This window comes from Diceros bicornis, chromosome 40, assembly GCF_020826845.1.
Source record: "Diceros bicornis minor isolate mBicDic1 chromosome 40, mDicBic1.mat.cur, whole genome shotgun sequence".
Taxonomy (NCBI): domain Eukaryota; kingdom Metazoa; phylum Chordata; class Mammalia; order Perissodactyla; family Rhinocerotidae; genus Diceros; species Diceros bicornis.
In genome coordinates, this window is record NC_080779.1 from 11,389,478 (window position 1) to 11,412,282 (window position 22,805).

The window sequence follows — 22,805 nt, forward strand, 5'->3', positions numbered from 1 at the left end:
TGTGGGATGCCGCCACAGCATGGCTTCATGAGCAGTGTGTAGGTCTGCACCCAGGATCCAAACCCGCAAACCCCAGGCCACCAAAGTGGAGTGCATGAACTTCACCCCTATGCCACTAGGCTGGCCCCAAGGACTTCCACTTTTTGAAAGACATCTTTAAGCAAATGATAAGACAAACCATAGACTGGGAGAAAATATTTACAAATCACACATATGATAAAGGTATTGTATTCAAAACATATGAAGAATTCTCAAAACTCAATAATAAAAAACCAAATTACCCAATAAAAAATGGGCAAGAGATTTGGAAATTTCACCATAGAAGGTATATGGATGGCAAAAAGCACAGGAAAAGAAGCTCATTATCATTAGCATTAGCAAAATGACATTAAAACAACAATCATATATTATTACTTTTAGGATTAAAATTTCAAAGGTTGACAATATCAAGTGTTGGTGAGTATATGGAGGAACTAGAACTCTCATACACTGCTGGTGAGGGTATAAAATGGTACAACTACATTGAAAGACACTTTGGCACTTTCTTAACAAGTTTAACATAAGCCTGCCATATGACCCAGCCACTCCACTCCAAGGTATTTACCTAAGAGGAATGAAAGTATGTGTCCATTCAAAGTACGTTAATGTTCATAGCACCTTTATTCTTAATAGTCAAAAACAGGAAATAGCTGAAATGTCCATCAACATGTGAATGGACAGATAAGTTGTGATATATCCATACAACAGACTACTACTAAGTAATAAAATAATAACTATTAACATATACAACAACATGAATGGTCTCAAAATAATTATGCTGAGTGAAAGAAGCCAAACTAAAAAAAAAAAAGAGTGCCTACCTAAAAATACCACTTACTTAAAATTCTAGAGAATCCAAACTAATCTATAGTGACAGAAAGCAGATCAGTGGTTTCCTGGATATGAGGGAGCAGGGAGGGCTGGGAAAGAGGAATTACAAAATATCAAAAGGAAACTTGAGAGAATGATGGATATATTCTCATTATCCTGATTGTGATGATGGTTTCAGGGGTACGTATGTATGTCAACACATTAAATTGTATACTTGAAACATGTGTGGTTCATTGTATGCCAATTATAACCTATAAATAGATAAATCTATTTAAAAACATAGCATTGAAATGAAAGTGGCTGGGAACTTAGCATAGTACCCGCACAGTGAGAACTCCTAAGTATTTAGCTACTAGGAGTAGTAAGAGCAAAAACAATAATAGTGACAAAAAGAGTAAACCTTAAGTAAGGTCTCAGCTAGATATACTCTTCTGTTTATCTGGGCTTTGCTCCACCACTCCACCAAAATTGTTCTGATCAAGGTCACCTATGACTTTTAGGTTTGCTAAATCAAATAAACAACTCTCAGACATCATCTTAGTTAACATATCTGCATTTGACACGTATTATTCGCTCTCTCTGAAACACTTTCTTCACTTGCCACTTGTCTAATTCTCCTCCCATATTTCAGGCCAGTCTTTCACTGGCTCTCTGATGAGTGGAAGCCTGACCACCATTCCTTGGAGGGCTACAGGGCTCAGTCCTTGAAGTTCTTATCTTTTCTAACCACATTCACTCCCCAGGTGACCCCACCTAGTCTCCTAGGTCTAACACCAGCTGCTTGCTGAGGTCTCCAATTTTATATTTCCAACCCAGACCTCTCCCTCAGGCTCCAGACTGCTTAGACAACGTCACTACTTAGACATCTAATGGACAGCTAAACTCACCATGTCCAGTCTGAACACTTGTTCTTCCCCCATTCCATCAATGGAAACTCCACCTTGCATTTGCTCGGGCCAAAACCTTTAGAGTCATCCTTGATTCTTCTCTTTCTCTCACACCCATCCAATCTATCTGCAAACCCTGCTGCCTCTATCCTCAAAATATATCCAAATGTTGCCTACTTCTCACTTCTCCTTGCCGCCCTTGAACAAGCTACCACCATAGCTTGCCTGGATTACTGCAACAGCCTCCTACCTGGCCTCTCTGTTTCTGCCTCTGCCTCCTTATGATCTGTTCAAAATATGAGAACCAGAATGAGCCTGTTAAAATGTAAGTTAGATCACCTCTCTGGTTTTGAACACAGAACACTGCAGTCTTCCCATCTCACTCAGAGTACAAGCCAAGATCATTAGAAACGTCTACAGAGTTCTACCCAATCAACCCTCCACCAGCCCCCTATTACCCAAATGATTGCATCCCTCACCTTTCACTCTGCTCCAATCACACTGGTAATTTAGTTCCTGGAACACATCAGTACTCTTGGCCTCAGGGCCTTGGCACATGCTGCCTGGAACATCTCCCCACCCCCAACATGATATCTGTATAGCTCCCTCCTCCTCCTTCAGGTTCGACTCAAAAGTCAACTCAGTGAGACCTCTTCTGGCCACACTTCCAAAAAATGTAGCCTTCTGCCTACTCCAATCCCAAAACTTTATACATTCCATTACTGCTTTTTTTCTCTCTACGCTTATAACCATATGACCTAATATATATTTACTTATCTAAGGTATTGTGTCTCTCCCCTACCGGAATGTAAACCCCACACAGGCAGATATTTCTGTCTGGATTATTCACTACTGTATCCCCAGCATCTAGTACTTCGCACACAGCAGGGGCTACGTGCATTTGTAGCAAGGGTGGGAGAGGGGAAGAGAGAGAATGAATAAGCAGAGAAAACAAAGAACTATCTCTTGATGGTTTTCCACTTGTGTTCATAAAGACTACACTAAACACCTCTTTTGAATGAAAGCCAGGACTTCCGTATCATACTCTTCTATCAGCAACAAAGTGGGAAGAGGCCTGGACTAGATATCGCAGACCGGGATTTTAGCTCTTGCTCTGAAACTAGCGACATGACCTTGGGCTCTTAATCTCACTGGGCCTCCATTTCCCCATCTGTAAATGAGAGAATGAGAAGTGAAGATGCTGAAAGGTACATCCAACAGTACGTTCTGTGACTCTGAGGCTCTGTGTCCTGGGATTCAACAGAAACAGGTAAGAAAAACGACTCTGTTAGGGAAGGTACTTCATATATTTTAAATAGTAGATTTTTCTTAGCAGACAAGAACACAAGGATATGGTTAACTCACCAGCCTCCAGAGAAGAAATCAGCAGAGCTATGAAACAAACAAACCTCAGTAACACTTGCATATTCTCCTGGAGAAACAGAGGAATGGAAGAAAAACAAAAATAAAAATGTTACTATTCCAGAAAATCTCTAAAACTACATACACTAACTACCCACCTGCCCCACTCTCACCCCCAAGTCACACGGATGGGTTAATCTCCCTACATCACTAATGTGGTCATGCTTCTTCTGGATAGAAGAGGGGGGAAGGGGGTGAACATTTTTAACAGAATTGGGGGCAAACTCAAACAACTTGAGATTAATAAAACTTCCATCATCTGTCCCACTATTCATCTCCAGTCTTGGATCCGATTTAAATTTTCCCAAAATCTAATCTATGCCACATCCAAATTAGACTATTCACTAGACCCTAAACCATCTTGCCTCTACTTATGTGGATTTGTCTCCCACCCGGAATGCACCCCACTGCCAGGATCCACTTGTGGAAGTCTCTCCATACTTTTAGGTCCAGCTCAAGGTCACACTTTCACTTTATAAGGTAAGACACTAAATCACGTCTACAAAATGATATAGCTACATAGAAATGTACTAACAAAGACGAAAAGAAATAATAATAAATTAAAATTGGGTTGGTTTTTGTGGTTGGGTGGTTTTGCCCTTCTCTGGGGCTTTCCATCTAAAATTTCTACAATAAGCATGTATTAATCTTATCACCAAGAAAAAAATGAAAAGAAAACCTCCACAGCCCCTCTGAGTGGTTTAGGAAGGCCACACCAACGTGGCATCAGCCACAACAGGTATGAGGTCAGCGATCAGGCTGTGTATTAACTGAGGTCCTGGTAACGTGTGGTTTTCATTAATAACACTTTGTCCATACTCACGGCGGGGTATGTCATCAGATTAGGCACTTGACTAATGCTGGAAGGAAAACACGCCCATTGCCTTATCTATAAAACCATATCACTAAAATAATTATCAATTAAATGTGGAAAAGGGGAAAAAATCGCTACTTTGCCTACCTTTCTAAACTTCTCAAGCCCAAATGAAGTTAATATTCAGTGTAGCCTCTTCTCCTTTTTGAACGTCCCTGTTAGCTGCTCCTGAAGGGGGACGTTATAATTATGTGCAGTAAGTTCCAGCCCCGGATCTCCAGTGAACATCTGCACAAATCTGTTCACGGGCCTGTGGGTACCTCAAACTCAACAGGCCCCAAGCCCAACGCATTCGCTCCCACCAAACTTGCTCCCCACCTCACTGCAGGCACAGCACTGCCCCACACCGACCCCACGCCCACCCAACGAGACCTGGGCTCAACCACCCTGATGCTGCCACCCCCAGCCGCTACTCCCCAGCCCTAAACAGTCTGTCTCCTTAGATCATCAAGTGGCCCAGGTCACTCACGCCCACCTCTGACACCTCTTTAGCTCAAGCAGTCACCAGCTCCTGCCTGGATTCATTAAGGCAACCTGCTCCTTTTTAGTCTCTCTGCCCATGGATTTACTGCTCCCCTTCAATCCAGAGAGCCTATGAACTCATAGTTAGCAAATAATCGTTTCACCTTCATTGGCTCCCCAGTGCACCAAAAAGGTCCAAACTCCTTAGCAAAAGCATACAGGTTCTTTGTGCTGAGGCTCTGCCTTACCTCTCCAGACTCAATCCCCCGCCTCCCACTCCTCCAGCACAGTCCATACAGTCAGCCCTCACCTTGCCCTGCTCTCCAGCCTCAGAGCCTCTGCCTTCACTATTCCCTCCTCCCTTCACCTCCCACATCCATCAGGTCAGCCCAGGTCTCCCTCCTCCCACCCTGCGCAGGGAGCCCCCAGCCCCGTTGCCTGGCTCGGCTTTCCTCCTCTGGACGCCCCAGCAACCTGTGTGTATGCCGGTCACAGCCCTTAGCACATTTTCCTGCAGTTACCCCAGGATAGGAAACCTCGTGAGGGCGGGCGCCAGGACTTGCTTATCCTGCACCCACGGTATCCAGCACTGTGCTGGGAACTCTGAAGCCCTTAATGAATTCTCGTGGAATGAATGAAAAGATGAACAAAAAAAATAGCTGTCCCCTCTACCTGACCTCAGGGGCAATGTCCAAGGTAGACCATGTAATTTCATGCTTTGAGAACATCTGTCCATTAATTCTCACAGGAGATGAAATTTTCCTATATTCTTATCTGAAGCTATAACTACAAACATAAAATATTTTAACTAAGATATCACTAATTCAGACTCTAACGACATGTAATCATTTGAATATTAGCTGAAAAATGTTCTATTTAAGAAGTGGTATTAAAATGTATAACAAATGTCACACGTGCTTCTTAGGTAAATGCAGTGGAAAAAAGACTTTCTAAGCATGAGAGACACCCCCATTCATAGTCTCCTCAGTCTACCCCCAGCATGAGGACAATGACCCCCAAGCCTGGTTCAAGCCTTGAAACCCACCTCAGAGCAGTAAGACTGCATTCCTTAAATATTCTGTAATTCTGACACTTTATTCACGTAAATTGGCCTCCCAAATTAGCCTAGATTAATAGATTATCATATTTATCTTTAAACTATATTCAAATTATTAAAATAAGATAGAAGGCTTTGAAGTCTTACAGCCTGGCTTACTACCTCTTTCTGTAACTATGGAAGTATGTTTTAACTCTCTGTGATAGAGAAGAAGAAAATAAAGGGTTAAAATGTTTCCCAGTTACCATTTCCAGGCCCATCAGTGACTCAACGTTAGTTTATCAAAAGCAAAATAAAGGCACCGTGAAACCAACTGAACACTGCCTGTAAGTTCATCAGTTACAAGATCTGGCCTGTTTGATTACTAAGCAGAGGAGAAGAAAAGGAAGACACCAGACTGAATTGTATACAGAGTGTATCTCGAGATATAATTCCAAATTAATTGTGGGGAAACAACGTTTAATCATTCCAAGTCCAGGGCTGGTGGCCTGCCACCACACGGCAGTGTGATCTTGGATGTGACTCTTCCCTGGGCCTCAGTTTCCTCATCTGTACAGGTGGGCGATGAGTTGGATGATCTCAGACCCCCTCCTGCCCTAACAGTCTATAAAACATGGGAGCCAAGCCCCAGGGACCCAGGGTTTACTTCGCCTGCCCCAGAACTGCTCTGGGAAAAAGCCACAGGGTGGGAGTGACTCCTTCCCCTCAGCAGAGGGCTTTCTGAGTCCATATCAGTCCCCAGGACCCTAGGGCAAGGGGTCCAGCTCCAGGCCATGGGATGGGAGGTAAGGGTCACATGACCTAAGAGAGGGAGGACAGTGGGAAGGAAGGAGGGAAAGATACATCCAAGACTCAAACTAAACTCACTCCTGACGAAATCAGCACAAACCTCACTATGCCCCGAAACCACAGAGAAATCCCAAGGGTGAAGCCAAACCGGACTAGCCTTCACACCGCCAGTGGTGGAAAGGCTGGCCAAGACAGGAAGGCCCTCAACAACATCTGTGTTCTACTGCATGCCAGGCAGAGTGCTAGTGCCAGAGACAAAAGTAATAAAATAGTAAAATACAACAAGAACCTGCCCCTCGAGACAGCCACAATCTAGGCATTAACCTCATGTGAACACGAGACACAGCCCACAGCCTATCCATGACACACAGGGTAAAAGGTCAGCCTCGGTTCCCCGCCTGACAAAATGGGGATGATAGCTGTGGGTGACGGCGGTGTGAGGATTAAATGAGCGGTCCCATGTGAAGGGCTTACAACATCGTCTGGCAAACGGTCACACTCAAATGTTAGCTGCTGTAAACCACCCCAAGTTCGGATGACAAATATAAGTTTTGATAAAACGTTTTCAAATATCCATTCATTTCTTTATTCCTTTACTGCCGAATTCAACAACTGTACACTGAATATCTACCACATGTCTGCATCCACATTTGGCCCTGGGAACAAACATAGGAATAATGACCCAGGGTCCGGCTCATCAGCCAACAGGGAAAGTGGGCACGTCCACAGAGTTATACCGTGACGGGGGTCTGTCCATGGGGAGAGAAATGCCCAGGGCATGAGGGAAGACAGGGCACTAACTCAGCCTGCAGGAGGGCTCCTGGATGAGGTGTGCCTGAACCTCATGGCTGGGAGGGGGTGGGGAGAAGGGGACGGCATGTTCTGGAGCATGAACCACAGGTGAGGTGCCAAGAGGCACAGGTAGAGAAGCTGAAAGTGCTCAGAACGTGAAGAGTCCTGCTGAGGAGTTGGGACTGCAATTTACACGTGGCAAAAAAATCACTTAAAGGTTTTAAGCCACAGGGTGGGGTAAGATCGATTTTCATTTTCTTATAGAAATGTTGGCACCTGGATGAATAGAAACTGGAGACAAGAGGGGAAGCGGGGAAAGCAGGCTGCCACGGAGGGGATGTCCAGATGAGAGAGGATGCGGGCGTGAGTCAGCCAGCAGTGAGAGACAGACAGAAAGGGGGCATATCTGAGACCCACTCAGAGGCAAGTGAGAGAGGGGTGACTGAGCAGGTCTGGGCTGAGGTGGGGACCAGCATAAAGAGGCACCCACAGACAGCCCGAGGAGATGCCCAGAGAGCATCACTCACAGCACCACTGGGCCTGGGTCTCCTGGGACTAGGTGAGCCGTGTTGCCTCCAACTGAAATTGAGAATTTGAGTGTGAGGTGAAAGTTAAGTGAAATGGACAGCAGGGCGTGGAATGTGCTGGAATTGGAGAGAGCTCAGACACTGAACTGGGAGCCATCATCACCCAGGTCACAGCTGTAGCTAAGTTGACCCTGGGAAAGTGAGTGAGCAGGGGCTCTTAACAGGGTCACAGACCCCTTCAGAAATCTGAGAAAACCATGGAGCTGTCCCAAAGAGAAATGTGCCAACGAAAATAAAATATTTTTATATACAGTGGGAGATATTCCAGGACCACCTGAAACGGAGGCTGGTGGACTTCGGCTGTCAGGGAGAAAAGGCCAGCGGGCCCCTGGAGCGATCCAGCCCTGTTACCTCCGAGAAGGCCTTTTCTTGTACATAGTGGTCCTGCTTCTCAGGAGAGAATCACCGTCTTTAAGGGGTGCGTCTACCCGGGGAAGGAAGGGCACACACGAGCGGAAGCTTGAATGAAGAAGCTTAAAGTCACCAACCGCTGCACACATCTCAAGAGGCGTCAAAAAAAAACCAAAACAAGCTTACAAAAATGAGTCATAAGTTTAAGGAGTATATGTTCCACAGTGCTTTGAGACAACCACGTTAGAAAATGAAGTCACGGGAGCGAGGAATCCAAAGAGGCCGACATCACCTGCTCTTGTTGATGGAACACCCACACCTGGCACTTTGCTGGACACAGGGATACAGCCGTGCATCAGACCACCTCTGGGGAGCTCACGGCTTAATGCTCTTGGAGAATACAGCTCAGAGAAATGTACCAGACGCCAGAAAAAAATGAACAGGCCCTTTCTAAGAACAGGCACGCTCTCTGAGTCCTTCTCTTCCTTACACTAAGCATATTAAGATACTTGCATTCCAAATTATATAATTTGAAATAACTTCACAAAAGCTGAGCTGTGACTGCCGTGCCATTATGTCCTGCATACAGTGCACCATTCAGCCCCTGGTTTTGCAGTTTACTTTTAGTATTTTGGAGTCTAATTTTTTTCATGCCTGAATCATTTCCTTAGGCCTTTGAAAAGCTTGTAAGACCTAAGCATAAAGTCTTTTAACGCCCAAACAATAAAACAGCCTGACTAACTGAATGCCGAGCATTTCGCTTGGACTAAGTGTACTAAATACCACCTTACTATTCACTTTAGACTTAAGTACACAGCATGACCTTATGGTGTCAGCAGCACAGTAGCTTAACAACGCGAATCATAACATAGCACGGAACCAAAGAGAAGACCCGCTGGTCTTCCTGTTCCCAGCCCCAGCACAGTGCTGTCCCAACCTCCATCAGTGTGGCCCAGAAATGACTGTAGCTGATGGGAATCACATGGAGAATGTCAGAGAAATTAACAGAGTGGGGCAGGGGGAGAAGGACAGGCAAGAGAGATGAATTTATTTGGAAGGCCTAGGAAAGCTTTTGCAGAAGAGTTGACTCCCCACGTCCCCCTAACTACTTCACCTTCCCTCTTCCTCTTTGCCCCAGAAACTTCTTAGAAGAATTCACTTTTAATTCTCAAAGAATTTTATATTCACTGCCTCCACTTCCCATCCACTGCTGAACGGCCCCACAGGCTCCCTCGTAGGCCCACTGCTCCTCTGAATGCATTGCCTATGCCACTATGAGCTCCTAGTTCCTCAGTGCAAAGCGCCCCTCGGTATCCATCTGACTGGACATCTCAGCAGCACCAGGCCCTACTCCACCCCTCCTTCCTGACTCCCTGGGCTGAGGGCCACCCCACCCCGCTCTCCTGCCTTCACCTTCCTGCTTGCTCTTTCCCTCGCAGGCTTGTCTCCTTGCACACCTGTAAGCACTGTACCATTCTGCCTCCCTGGAGCCTCTATGGTGCTTCTGGGACTGTCATTCAGTTCGACCGTGCCTAGTCGGCCGGCTTCTTCTGTGACTTCTGACCAGCTCTGAGCAGATTCTGATCAGAAGCCTCTCCCAGGGGCCCCTAGCAGACACCTCTTCACAGGCAGGAGTGACAAGCCACATAGGTTTTCCCTGGCACGGTGCACCGGGTGCCTCAGACTTCTGGCTCTGGGACCAGGGCTCTGGCGGCACTGGGTGGCTCCCCTGGTTGCTGGCCTTCCCTACCTGGGCCAGGGGAGAGGGCAGTACAGAGCAGACCCTCCCTGCTCCCATACTCCTGTGAGGTGCGCCCCATCCCATACATCTTGCATGTGGTAAGCGCTCAATAAATACTTGTGGAAGAAAGGAAGGAAGGGAGGAGAGAGAGAGGAAAGGAAGGAATCCACCCACCCACCATCTTTGCCTTAGACTACATAGGAACAAAGACCTGGCCTAGAATCAAGGCAGGGAGGATGGAATACGGGTAATGCATGCGGGGCAGAGAATGAAAACGCCAGGGGAACCAGTATCAGGGTCTGGAGATGGCCAGGAATTATACTGGGGAAAGCAGAGCCCTACCTGCAGGGTCAGACAAAGGGCTCATCCCCGGGAGGCCGGGGTGACCCTGCGGAGAGACCAGCAGGAGCAGGACAGGAGACGGAGAACTGCTAACGCCAGAAGGAGACCCGGGAAAACAGACCTCCCCGATTCAGAAGCAACACAGCAAAGCCCACCATGATCTTTAAAATTGATTTACAGTAAAATTCAAAATACACTTTTAGAAAATATCAACAACAATAAAAAGTCACAGATTTATTCCACTGTGTTATTTTTCGGATTAATTTTCCACATAAAATATTAAGTTGGGGGAGGGATTAACTCCCCCAATAAATTAACAAGCCCTGACACACTGTTCCCCGTCCACCCTTAGGCGCAGTGAAACCTATGTCACGTATGAAGTTCCCAGGCTTGCGACCAGTACCCTCCCGACAGCAGCTTCCAGCTGGCGTGCAGAGGCGGCAGTGCACTGAGGTACTGATGCCCAGCCAGGGGCAGTCAGCCAGGGTCTGGGGCGACCAGATGCCCCAGCTGGTCACCTCTACCTCCAGCAGCCTGGTCTGTTCACTGCAGTGCAGTGGTGTGAAAACAGGAGGCACAGCTTTCTATGACAATCACATGAAAAAGCTAGCCATTGTGAACTTCCCAAGTACAGTTCCCATCGCTTTCTAGTGATCACAACAGATTTGGCAACACGGGTATATCACACCATGACTATGCGGCACACGGAACTGACATACAAAACTACTTGTTTATTAAAGATAAAATGAAAGTGCATATGGGAGGCATGAAGCAATTTCCTACTAGATGCAGAATGAGAAACTTCAGTGTGAATTAAATGACAGAAGCAGAGATTAAGTATAAGAACTAACAATGAACATACAGGCCCCCAACAAAAGCCCCTCTTCCAGGAAGACAGACCTCACAGTGCCGTCCTGTCACTCTGCAAGAGATTCCACACTCAGTGCAGCCACAGGAAAAGTGACAGCTAGGGGACAAAGGGGCTGTCACAAGAGCCCAGGCGGCTTCCTCAAGGCCCAGGGCCCCAGTGCAGGGGGAAGGGGCACGTGTTCCAACTTTGTGGCCACATCACATCTATTAATGCCTTCTATTCTGGAGGAATTTCCTTCCTGTTCCTGAGGAATTCCCCCACATTGTGAATCTTACCTTCCAGGACAGAAGCCAGGCATCAGACATAATCCAGACATGAAGACACACGTGCCTTGTGGGTCCACCTCTGGGGAGAGCACCAGCCCCAGGCACTGGGGGCAGCGTCTGAGCACGGACTGAGCTATCCACACAGCACCTGCACAGAGCAGTGCCCCAGTGTGGCTCATTTCCAAATTATGTTTCTAAATTTGTTTCTATCTAAATTAACCTCCAAGCCTGACTCCCAGCCCGCCCCCAGCTCCATCCCATATTGTGAGGGGCCCTGAGTGTGCACACAGGTAGACATCCCCTCCATACAGCCCTGGCCACTCCACAGACCAGGCAGGCACTCTAGCAGTGGAGTGAAAAGGGGACGACCCAGGAAAGAGGCCTGCATAGGCCCTGGAATCAGAGTCGAGGCTGTATGGGCAGGGAATTCTGAGGGTCCCGGGTACCTGGATCACAGTCAAGAGAGAGGAGCTGGTGGGCACAGGTTCCAAGCAGGCATATCCTCTTGGGCCTCCAGACCAAGGCATGTGGAGTGTGGCCCAGGCATGTGGCTGGCTGAGAAGCAGAGCAGAACCCTCCAAAATATGGGGCCTGGGTAGACCTCTCCCGCCTGAGTCTAAGAGAAGTTGTGCAGCCGCCAAACCTCTGCAGGAACCCAAGAAGAGAAAGAAGACGGCACTAGGTGACTCCTCCTTCTTCCAGGAACCTGAAGTAGCAGAGCCCCAGATCTGAAATTTAAAAGGAAATCCTAACGGTACTTTCCACATTTCCATCTCACACCGGCTCACTCTTCACATTGATGCCTCATAAACACACACACAGCATCATTTAATACAACTTCTCATCCCAAACATTCTCATCCCAAACATTAATCAATGTGTGTCTATATGTATATCTGACATAATGGAGAGAGATTCAGAGAATTAAGCTCCAACTCATGGACTGTAAGTGAGAAGAACCTGTGGATGAGTCCTTGGAAAAAGCAAGGACGAAAGTAGGTTTTTTAGGTCATCAAATGTTACAACCTCCACATTCTATTGAAAACCAGTGGAAACACGTATAAGGAATGGGTTATGGTATTAAAACAAAGCCCATAATTATGATCTTCACCTGTCACAAGGATTCAAACAGCTATTCAACAGTCTCTAATATTGTTAAGACCAAAAATGTCAGTTTTAAAGACAAGCCATAAAGGAACTTACTTACAAAGCCACAGAACCACATGAATGCGGAAAACACTTCAGAATTCTGCACTTACACAAGTCTTTGTTTCTCAAACTAAAATCCTCAAATCCCCAAAGAGAAGCTGGAGACAGCTAGGGAACTCAGAGTCTATCTTCCTGGGGCACTGATTTTACTCAAAGATTTTCTGGTGGGATTTATTTTTATATTAGAGAAAACATGGCTATATTATGAAACGGAAAGAAAAATCTCCAAGAGATAAAACATGAGGCATCCAGGAACTAGCCCCTAAGGTGAGCTACTTTGGAGTGCGGGGTGGAGCACTGACTTTTCATTTCCCAAGAGGAGTCTTTTGACGGTGAAGTTTGAGCGGCACTGCCCTACATTAACACCCACAGTCATCTCTATTCAGTCCCAATCAGGAGAAATGGAAACATCAGGGCTCCACAAACTCAGACCCACGGGGCCAGACATACAGAGCAACCTAACCCTACTACAGAGGAGCCCCCAGGATGGTTCCACACTTGAGACATGGAAGGAAAACATGGAAGTGACCACAGAGGAGTCAGGGGTCACCACGCGGTGCTCCGAATGTGACAGGACTGTTTCCGTCGTCCAGAGATGAACACCACACACTCCGCTACACACAGACATCCTAAAACCCAACTGCGTGTTCAGCGTGGCCACCACCGATCTTCCCCCAGAGATCAAGCTTTACAAAACTATGACAAACCACTCCCACCATGGAGGCAACACTCATCATCTCAAAAAGTCCAAGAAACACTGAAACTTTGGCCCTCTTCCTATCAGTAGATGGATCCAAAAGCCTAGCTCACAGCAGAGCTATCTGGCTTACTTACCCACACCAACGAGGCAAGGAAAGTTGTTCAATCGTCAAAGGGTATCATGCATAAGGATGTGAAGATAAAGTAAAAATAACCACAGAGGTTTGAGGTATTGCTATGAAATCTAAGTTATTCAGCTCTTACGGGGCACAAAGCTCCCAGATTGGTGGTTTATTGGTGGTTTCACATGGGTTTTAAGGGCAAAGGGGAAAATGTGACACAGAGGGACATGATGGCTGTCACAAGAGGGCTGCTACAAACAAGAAGGGCCAGACTCCTGCCTCTTGACTGCTAAGTTGAGTTGAACAAGGTCTCCACTTCACCCCCATGAACCTTCTAGGGCTCCCGGACAACAGGAACCAGACCCAGAGATGGGAATGGTTCGGGTCTCCTGTCCCTTGTCCCCTTTTAAATGTTCTGCCCTGCCCTTTCCAGCCTCTTTCATCCCTCCAGCACAGCTCCTATCGAGGGACTTGCCAAAGGCTGTGATACTGAGTCCTGCCACACTCGACTTGTCAAAAAGGTGACTGTGAGAGAGAGAATGTCCCCAAGCACTGCCTTCCAGCCAGGCAAGAACAGTTCTGTTTCTCAAAGCGGGATCTACAGGTAGAGTCTCAGAGGACTAGACATTCTCTACAAGCATTTTTAATTGTTTTCACTTCTGTGAGGTTTCTTATTGAGGTAAAATATGCATACAGTGAAACACACAACAAATCTTAAGTGTACAATTCCATTAACTGGGACAACTTACACCAGGAATACCCCATCAAGATACAGACCGCTTCCATCCCCCTAAAGTTCCCTCGTGTCCCTCAGCAGTCACCCCCACTGCACACGGCCCCGTTGTTCTGACTTCTGCCACCACCTCTACGATCCTTTAACAATTCACACGAGTGCACTCCAGACAGCTGGCTCACACTGTCTCAGCGCCCTGCTATTTCAGGGCGCACATCCGCGTCAGCGCTGGAATCACGTACTACCAAGGGACACGAGGAACACAGCGGTGCTCAAAGGGACGAGTATGGCCCCCGAGGGAGCATTCTGAAAACTGCGGGGAAGGTGACATTTTGAGTGATCACGATGATGCATTTAGTGGTGGAGGCCAGGGCTGCTAGACTTCTAGAACAACACAAGGCAGTTCTACCCCGTAAAATCGTGTCCCTCATCCTGCATACTTTCAGGCATCACACAGACGTTCATGCCAACGGAAAATGTCATTTTTTTGTTTTTGGAGCCTAGCGCCTAACTCCATCCTACACTTATAGAAAATATATATTGTTGGCACACTTTTCATACACACTGAATTTTCCAGGGATGCAACTATTGTGAAAACAGAGAGAGGACTGGCCTTATGACTAACATCTAGACCTTGACCAAGACTCACTCCTCGGTCAGCGGCATTTGGGTCTGCACCAGGACTCATGTATTCCAGGCTGACCAGCAGCTGGTCCATGCTCTCCTACTGGCAGTCTACATAAAGCATCCAGTGCCCTCGTCAGGTTCTAGTTGGCTCTGCCCAAACATCCACACACTGAAATACGTTAATTTTGATACAAATTACTTTTATTTACTCTTTACATCTAGCTATTATATTCATTATTTGGAAATTACGTTGCAGATAAGTTTTATTATTTCAGAATTTTAAAAGAAGTGTTTAAAATATTTGCATTAAAAGGGGGTACTGGGTTTTGAATGAGGTGAGAAGCACTGATCTAAAGAGACAGCGTCTAACTCTTGGGCAGGAGGCATGGGCTGTACTTCCAGGGGCCCATGAGTTCTCTGGTTTCGAAAGCCAGATGTGCAGGGCCCAGGTGGCCTAGATCTCCCACCCCCCATTAGCACCCTGAGTCCAGCTGACATGCAGTCACCAAACTGCACTTTCAATGGGGTCATTTCAAGAGACAGCCTAAAACTTGCTCTCTGCACCTCTTATTAAACGGGGACCTTCAGGAGAAAGTTCCTGCTTCTCTCCAGACCAGGAATGCTTTCCTTCTCCTGGGCACTTCTTTTTCATACTGAAGACATGAACGACTGTGCCCTGCCTGGTTTCCTCTCTCCCACGGCCTCCAAGAAAGTACAGCAGTGTTGTCAACCTTGGAGATAACGTTAGAACCACCTGGGGGGCTTTAAAAATACCAGTGCGTGGGCACACCCCAGAGACTGGTCTGTTTGCTCTGCAGTCCAGTGCTGGCATTTCTCAGAGTGCCTCGGGCCATGCTAAGGCACAGGCAGGGCTGGGGCACCCGGCTTCCCTGCGCATTCGCAGCTCCACTCGGCAACATCACAAGTATATGGTCCATGGAGGTTTACATTTTATACATTTCTAGACTCATTTCAGGCTCTGTTCTGTCTCCACTTTTGTTTTTCTTTCATTCTTTTTTTAATTTATAGCACCTTATAAATCCTTTCCCGGAACAGGTCTCCATTACTCTACTATGTGCATGAAAAGAGGAGAGAGCGCAGAATCTAAAGGTACACGGGTGACCAGGGGCCTTGAGGAACCCCAGCCCCTTCCAACACTTGGTGAGACCACTCCAGTGCTAGGGCTCCTCTGCACGCTCCCACGTGCCAGGCACGGCCAGGAGACTGCAGCAGCGTTTCTTGGGGTCACGGCAAGCAAACAGTGAGGAGAAATCAACCTGCTGACAGCGCAGATCCTGTCAGGCCACCTGACAACCTCGGAGAGAGGAAAACACAAACCAAGCACCTGCTGACAGCAGCAGATGGGGAACCTCATGGGCCTGAACCATGAGTCACAGTGCCCCTGATGACTTCTGTCCTCCAAACTGGCAAGTTCACAGAGGGTCCACCACGTAGCATAATAATCATCTCTGTACTTCCCTACCCGCTATGCTATAGTAGTTTCATTGCAATTGTCCAGCTTTGCCATTTGGATTAATGAGACACTCTCTCCACAACACAGCTACCTGCTTCCAGGTGGACACCCACCCCCCTCTGATGCATCCCACTCACGGGTTTTCCAACTGCCCTGGTCTAAGTGCTCAGCTGAGCCACGAAGTGTATCTCAGCACCTCTGCTATTCTTTAGGGAACCAAGGAGCTGCATCTGTGTCCATCATCATCTTGTCCTCTCCACTGGAGAGGGGTGTCCTGCCTGTGGGCAACCAGTGTGCCCACACTCTGTTCAAAGGGGCAAATTTCAAAGGCCCCCCCAATGCAGAGAGACTGCAGACGCCCTGTGCCTTCGCCAAGAGGACTCACGTCCTTTGGAGGGAGGGATTTTCATCTCTTGTTCACTGCTCTACCCTCAGTACTTGGAACAGGGCCTGGCACTCAGTAGACACTCAGCAAACCTTTGTTAAATAAATCAGTGAATCTAATATTAAGTAGTGTTTCACCAACTTGAGTAGAGGAATTACTCAAAAGATGCTACGTGTTTCAAAGTCATAACGAAAGACTTGTTGCCACATTATGCCACACAGGGCTCTGTACAGCCAATTAGAACGGAGGGTTTGATTCTGCCCTGCCAAGATCATGTGAGAATTCAAGTCAAATATCCTTTCTGGAACTACACGGAGGCCACCCAAGAGTGGACGGGTGCAGGTGACGCTCCACAGGCAGCAGAACGGCAGCTAGTCAAACAGGACCGAAAATAAATTAGGGTTTCCATAGCCGTTCTCCCATCAAATCCATCCCAAAGGCACCATGTTTTTATCTAGCATTAAATATAGGCTATGAATACAGAATATTAAATTAAATATTAAATAGGATATTCAATAAGTAAGAAATTAAAAGGCATCAAGAGAGAAAAAGATGCCCGCGGCTGCGTAGAAATGGCTGGGGAAAGAGGTAACAAACTTCCTCAGCACCACTCCTGGCTCTCCTCAGTTCATCAATGGTCACGGAGTTCCATTTTGCCCATTCACCTTCCAAAAGCTTGGCACTGAGCCAGGGTGACCCAGGCATCACATTCTCAGGATGGCTGGATCTTGGCTCACCTTTTCTCCATGGCATCAGTGGCCCAGAGACGTCCCTAAGCTGTGAGCTAAAACCACTGGCACGTGCCCAGTTGATGAGCAGCCCCTGCCACCAGGAAACACTGCAGACAGCTGGCCAGGTAGGAATCCACACACCCTCCTCAGCAGCCTTCCTCCCTCCTGGCTGCGCACAGGAGAAACCCCTGGCAGGCAGGGACCACTGGGAGCCATCATATGGTAAAGTAGAGGCATGGGGTTTGGAGTCCAAAGGTCTCACTCTCCTTCTGGGTTCCAGGCCTTCAATAAGTTAGTCACCCTGTCTAAGCTTCTGTCTCCTCTGCTGTAAAGGGAGGGTGGTAATAGCATGTTTCTCACAAAACTGTCAGGAGGATAAAAGTGCAGTAAGTGTAAAGGGCCTTATAAACTGTAAAGTCCCACATACGCCTGCTGTGAATGACGAGTGTCTTCTTGGTGTCTGTCTGTAGCTACACCAACCAGCATCATCCTTTACCTGAAGGGACCACAAGTTACCCTCCCCCACTGTGTTTAGGGCATTCATCCCTTATCTTGTTAACCAGACTGACCCATCTGGGCCTAAACCCCCAAGAGGGCCACTCCTGAACCAGCTGTACTGGGGCGGATTAAAACGCCTGGATGCAATTTACACAGACACACACACACACACACACACACACACACACACACAAACCCCTACCTAGAACAATCCTCCAGAACCAGCGGCAACTTCTCCCAAAAGGGATTTGAACAACCTTTTACTCTTGCTTCACACAGGAATAAGCACAAACAAAAAAACCCACGGAATTACGCGCCATCATCTTCTTCCACAACAAACTATCACGGGTCACTTAGGAAGCCGCCTTCCGCGCCGCAGAGGGAAAGGTGACACCGCGAAGGTGTCAAAGCCACAGTGGGTGCCCCGCGCGCGCCCCGCTCGGAGCGCTCCCGCCTCCTCCTACCTGGGCGCGCCCCGCGGGGCGGCGGGGCGGCGGGGCGGGCGCCCCGGAGCCGGGCAGGGGCGCTCCGGGCGCGGGCACGGCGGTCACGTGCCCGCCGCTCCCGGGGCCGCGGGCCTCCCGCTCCGGCTCCTCCGGCCGCCGCGCGCTCGAGTCGGCCGCGGCCGCGGGCACGAGCAGCGCCCGCCCTCGCGCCGGGACGTGCGCGCGCGGCTCGGGCTCGGGCTCGGGCTCTGCCTCGCCGGCGCGGGCGCGGGGGCGGGGAGCGGGCGGAGCCGCCCGGCCGGCCCGACCGCAGGCGGGGGGAGCTGGCCGCGTGCCCCCCGCCCGGCCCCAGGAGCGGGGAGGCCGACGGCCCCTTCCGGACGCCGCCCCGCCGGGGCATCGCGGGTCCCTCGGGTGCCGGCGCGCGGGGGGGCGGCCCCGCTCCTGCAGGGGCGGCGAGCGTGGCCCCCCGAGGTGAGCTGAGACGCTCTCCTGGACCTCGCCACCTGGCTGCCACCCAGCTGCGGGGCCCTCGGCCTGAGTTCTGGGAACTGAGCTCGCGGCCGCCAGGCGTCCAAGCCCCAAGGCGAACACTCGCACTTTCGTGCCCGGAGCCTGAGACAGAAGTCTCTCTCACTTGGGAACTCGGAGAGCCTCTGACTTCTTGGTACCCCCATTTCCCCTTCTGTGAAAAGGGATCATAACAGCACTCACCTTAAGGAGGGGTTGGGGAGATTAAATGAGCTAATACCGTAAACCAGTGGCAGGCAGAGAGCTGATGCCACACAAGAGTCACCTGCTAGTTTTATTGTTGTGTGCTGGGCCGAAAAAGCAGCTTGCACGTGGTACAGTCTTGATATCGAGACTTCTTGGCCAGACTGGGTATCTTTTAAGCTTAAAAGCCGCTTACTCCCAGCCGCTCAGGTTGCGAATGAGAATTCACACGCAGAGAAATGCCGTGACTAGCCAGGGTCACACCTAGACCTAGGTGAGGGGCAGGAAAGACGCAGGGATCCTGGCAGCAGCTGGCATGGGTTCCAAGCCCAACAGCTAGCAGTGGAAACCTGCCCTTCCCCTTTCACTCCTGCCTCCAGCAAGTGACTGCACCCGCTCCTTCTGAGGAACTGCTGGGCCATCCTCAGGGGAGACGCGGAGTACATGATGATTGCTTCCTTCCTAACAGAACACACCACCCCTTCCTGCCTTTCTGGGCAGGCTCTTGTTTCCCTAACCCACCCCTCAACATCCTCTAGAGAAACCCAAGAATTGAGGTACCCCAGCCCTCAGCCACCCCAGATAACCCTGGGCTGGAGGAAAGCATAAAGGAACGGGCAGCAATAACTCACCAGTCCTAGTGCTGCCTTGTGGCCTGGCCTCTTGACAGGTTCTCATTTTTTCATTTTATCTTGTTCCAGAGCTTGTGTGGTTCCTCTTTTTCAGGGAACAGGCTCAGATCTGGGGCCAGTGATATCATATTATGAGAATTCATCAGCTGTCCCATCTCTTAGCATTCCTTTCTAGAGTGGTGGTTCTCGAAACTTGGACTACACGTTAGAATCACTGGGGAGAGCTGGAACACAGATTCCCAGATCAGTTATGTCAGAATTTCTGGGGCTGAGGCCCTAACGTCAGTGTTCTTACAGCTCCCGGGTGATCCCCCTGTGCAGCCACGGTTGCGAACAGCTGTTCCCCCAGGCTCCCTCAGTGAAGCCCTCACTCTGAATCCTCTACCTGAGGCTACTTCAGCATGTGTGTCCAAGCGGCTAAGACAGGAGGGCCTGGCTCACCCGCACTTCTCACACTGCAGACCTGGCCAGGTAGCCGTATGTGGGTGAACATAAATTACATAAATCTTACTATTTATGTAATGAAGGTTTTTAAACAGTGTACAAGTAGAAAGTAAACTTGATTTGAGCAAATAATGTAGAAATAAAAATTACTCTTTCCTTTAGTTTTTCTTTACATTCTGACTCCTCCCACCCACCCCTACGCCCGCTGTCCTGCTGGACACACAGGCCCCTCGACCCAGCTGGGACTCTCAAACACCCCTCCATTATGGGGATGGAATTGAAAGACTTTCCCTTCTCACCTATAACCACTGTTCTATCTGGGGCCTTGCAGTCACCTCCTCCCTCACTCAGCCATGCTGACACTTTCCCTGACTCTCTCCTCCCTTCCTTTCCTTTCCTAGGTAACTCATGTGTCCACCTGCCGTGCTCCATCCCCTGGGTTGGAGGCTTCATGAGGTGGAGACTGTCACTCCTGTATCACCCTCTGCTCTGGTCTCAGCAGCACACAAAGGCCCTGAAGGCAAGTGTGTGCTTCAGCGTAAGACACATGGCTTCATGAAGATGATGACAGATGTGTTTGACTAAAACTTATGAGAAACAGGCATAACATCTATAGCCTCAGGACACCTTCTGGAGTGTGTCTCCCTCACCACCCTCCCGCCTCTGAAACTCTTATCATTTGGGAGACTTGACTGTCTCCCCCCCACCCCACCCACCCCCACCCTGGGGCCACCTTCCTTAAGAGAGACCATATCTCCTGAGGATTTTCAGTCTGTCCCCCACCTGTCAAGCTGCTCAGATCATGGGACACTCTCTGAGAAGAATATTTACTAATGCACATGAAACAAAGTCATGTTGACCTGCACAGCATGAGCTGATGATCTGAAAAATAAAACATTTCCCATGGCCTATGTGGCAGGACATTTTGAAGGACTGTCCATTATAAAGAGTTACATTAGGCTTGCAAGCTTTAAAGAGGAAGCATTTTTGTGCTTGTTTCCTTGAATCCCCAAAGCCAAAGTGTTGGAGAACTTGGAGCATAGAGTTTATGTCATAAACCATTGAGTTCAGAAAGATGTATGGTAATGTAAGGGTATATTTTCCCACCCAAAGGAGCAGAGTTGATGAACAGATGGGAAGAAAAGCCGAAGGGAGGTGACAGGTATTTACTGGCCCTGGAAGGTCTCTGAGAGGTGGCCCAGTGTCCCCGCTCTCCACCACCACCAAACAAGTGAAAGCCTGGTCTCCTCCCGAGAGAGGAGACTGATGGGTGCCCCCGGGTTTAGCCTGAGACAGCACCAGTGTCATAGCAAAGCCCCGTGTCCAGCATGGCCCATGCCAAGAGCAGCCCTGACGGCAGAACTGCCTGGGCCTGAGGGGCTGCCTCACAAAGTCTAGTGCATGCTGGAGTGTATAGAGTCCCCAGACCCTCAAAGGGGGCTGCAAAGGGGCTGAGAAGGCCACCACCTAGAAGATCCCTCGCAGGTGGGGAAAGTAGGGCAAGCGTGTTCTCAGCTGAGGTCGGTATGTCCGGAGGATGACCTATGCACCACAGCCCCTGCCCAGACACCAGGACAAGCCTTAAGCAGTCCACGCCCTTCATCTCTCCCACCCCCAAAGAACTCCAGTAACCATCCAGAGAAAAAAGGAGGTTTGAAGCGGGAAGAATTCTGAATCGATTGTGCTCTTACCCACCAAAGAGACTGAGTCTGAAACCAGTGGAGACTAAACAATTCTGAATTGGCAAGATTTTTTCTGGCATCAGATGGAAATGAGGATTCATGAGCAAAGTTGACTTCAGTTGTGGAAAATAAAGAAAATTACGTTTTTGCACACAGGGCCTCTGTGATTTTGCTACGCCTATTTTTTATTATTTATGGAACTGCCACAGTAACCACTCACAGAACCACAGCGTTCCCTGAGATAGATTTAAAAACCACTGTCCTAGATGGACTTCCTTCTCAAGTCTAATTGTGCTCCTTTCACATATTTTCCATCTGCTAACCTCCAAATAACCACTTTTTAAATGTATGTCTCTCATTACCTCCCATCACTGCAACTTCTCGGTTTCAATTGGCTCAACACTCTCCCTTTCTCTAAGCAGTCGTGTGTGGGCTTCTGTGATCATCTTTCTATTCTGATCCCTCTGATTTTGCAAGACTTTTACCAATCAGAAAGCCACATGTGAACTACAGATGAGAGCTGATGATAAAGAGTAAAATATCATAAGACTGCCACAGCAATAAACTATTTCTTAACCTACTTTATAAGAGGAGGAAGAAAAGATGAATACGGCAGGCGGCCCTGCCAACTCTCCGTTCTAATTGCAGTTCTAATCTTGCTCAATGAAGGCAAATGACTGAAAGAGGCTTCTCACACCTGTTTTTCCCACGCTAACACAGAAACAGCACAGCAAATTCCAGAGGCCGATAGACTTCAGTAATTTCTGGGAATTCTTGCACTTAGCAGAACCGGACTGGTAGCCCTCCCTCTTATGCCAGCTGTCTGGTTTGATGATTGCTTCAACACACGACACTTAAAGCACCAAGAACCAAACCATCCCTCACCATCCACAAGGCAGCCATTGCCAGCTTCCCCACGTCAGCCAAGAAGGGCCTATTGAAACCTTTGTGCTTAGTCATATGCAAGACATGTAACAGAAGTACTGCCTTCCTTAAACTCATTTTTAAGTCTAATATTCTTTCCCTTGTGTTTCTACCTCGTCCCACCATCTTTGGTTCTTAGCAAGTTTCTGTAATTCATCTCTAAGTTTTGTCACTT

The 22,805-nt window shown here is 48.5% G+C and overlaps 1 protein-coding gene across 8 annotated transcripts in view; it reads right to left on the reverse strand.

Annotated features, from left to right (window-relative positions):
- The window catches only part of IL1R1 (interleukin 1 receptor type 1), an 87,189-nt gene that overhangs the window by 23,785 nt on the left and 40,599 nt on the right, over positions 1 to 22,805 (reverse strand). For 3 of the 8 annotated variants that reach the window (XM_058534391.1, XM_058534392.1, XM_058534390.1), the window contains one exon: positions 3,123 to 3,189. In XM_058534391.1, the coding sequence (XP_058390374.1) occupies positions 3,123 to 3,183 (61 nt within the window). In that variant the 5' untranslated portion in view covers positions 3,184 to 3,189. Of the gene's footprint in view, positions 1 to 3,122; positions 3,190 to 4,140; positions 4,287 to 11,320; positions 11,460 to 11,757; positions 12,151 to 17,990; positions 18,198 to 18,252; positions 18,310 to 22,805 lie in introns of those variants that run through there. The other 5 variants (XM_058534389.1, XM_058534388.1, XM_058534395.1 and 2 more) reach the window with 5 other exon arrangements.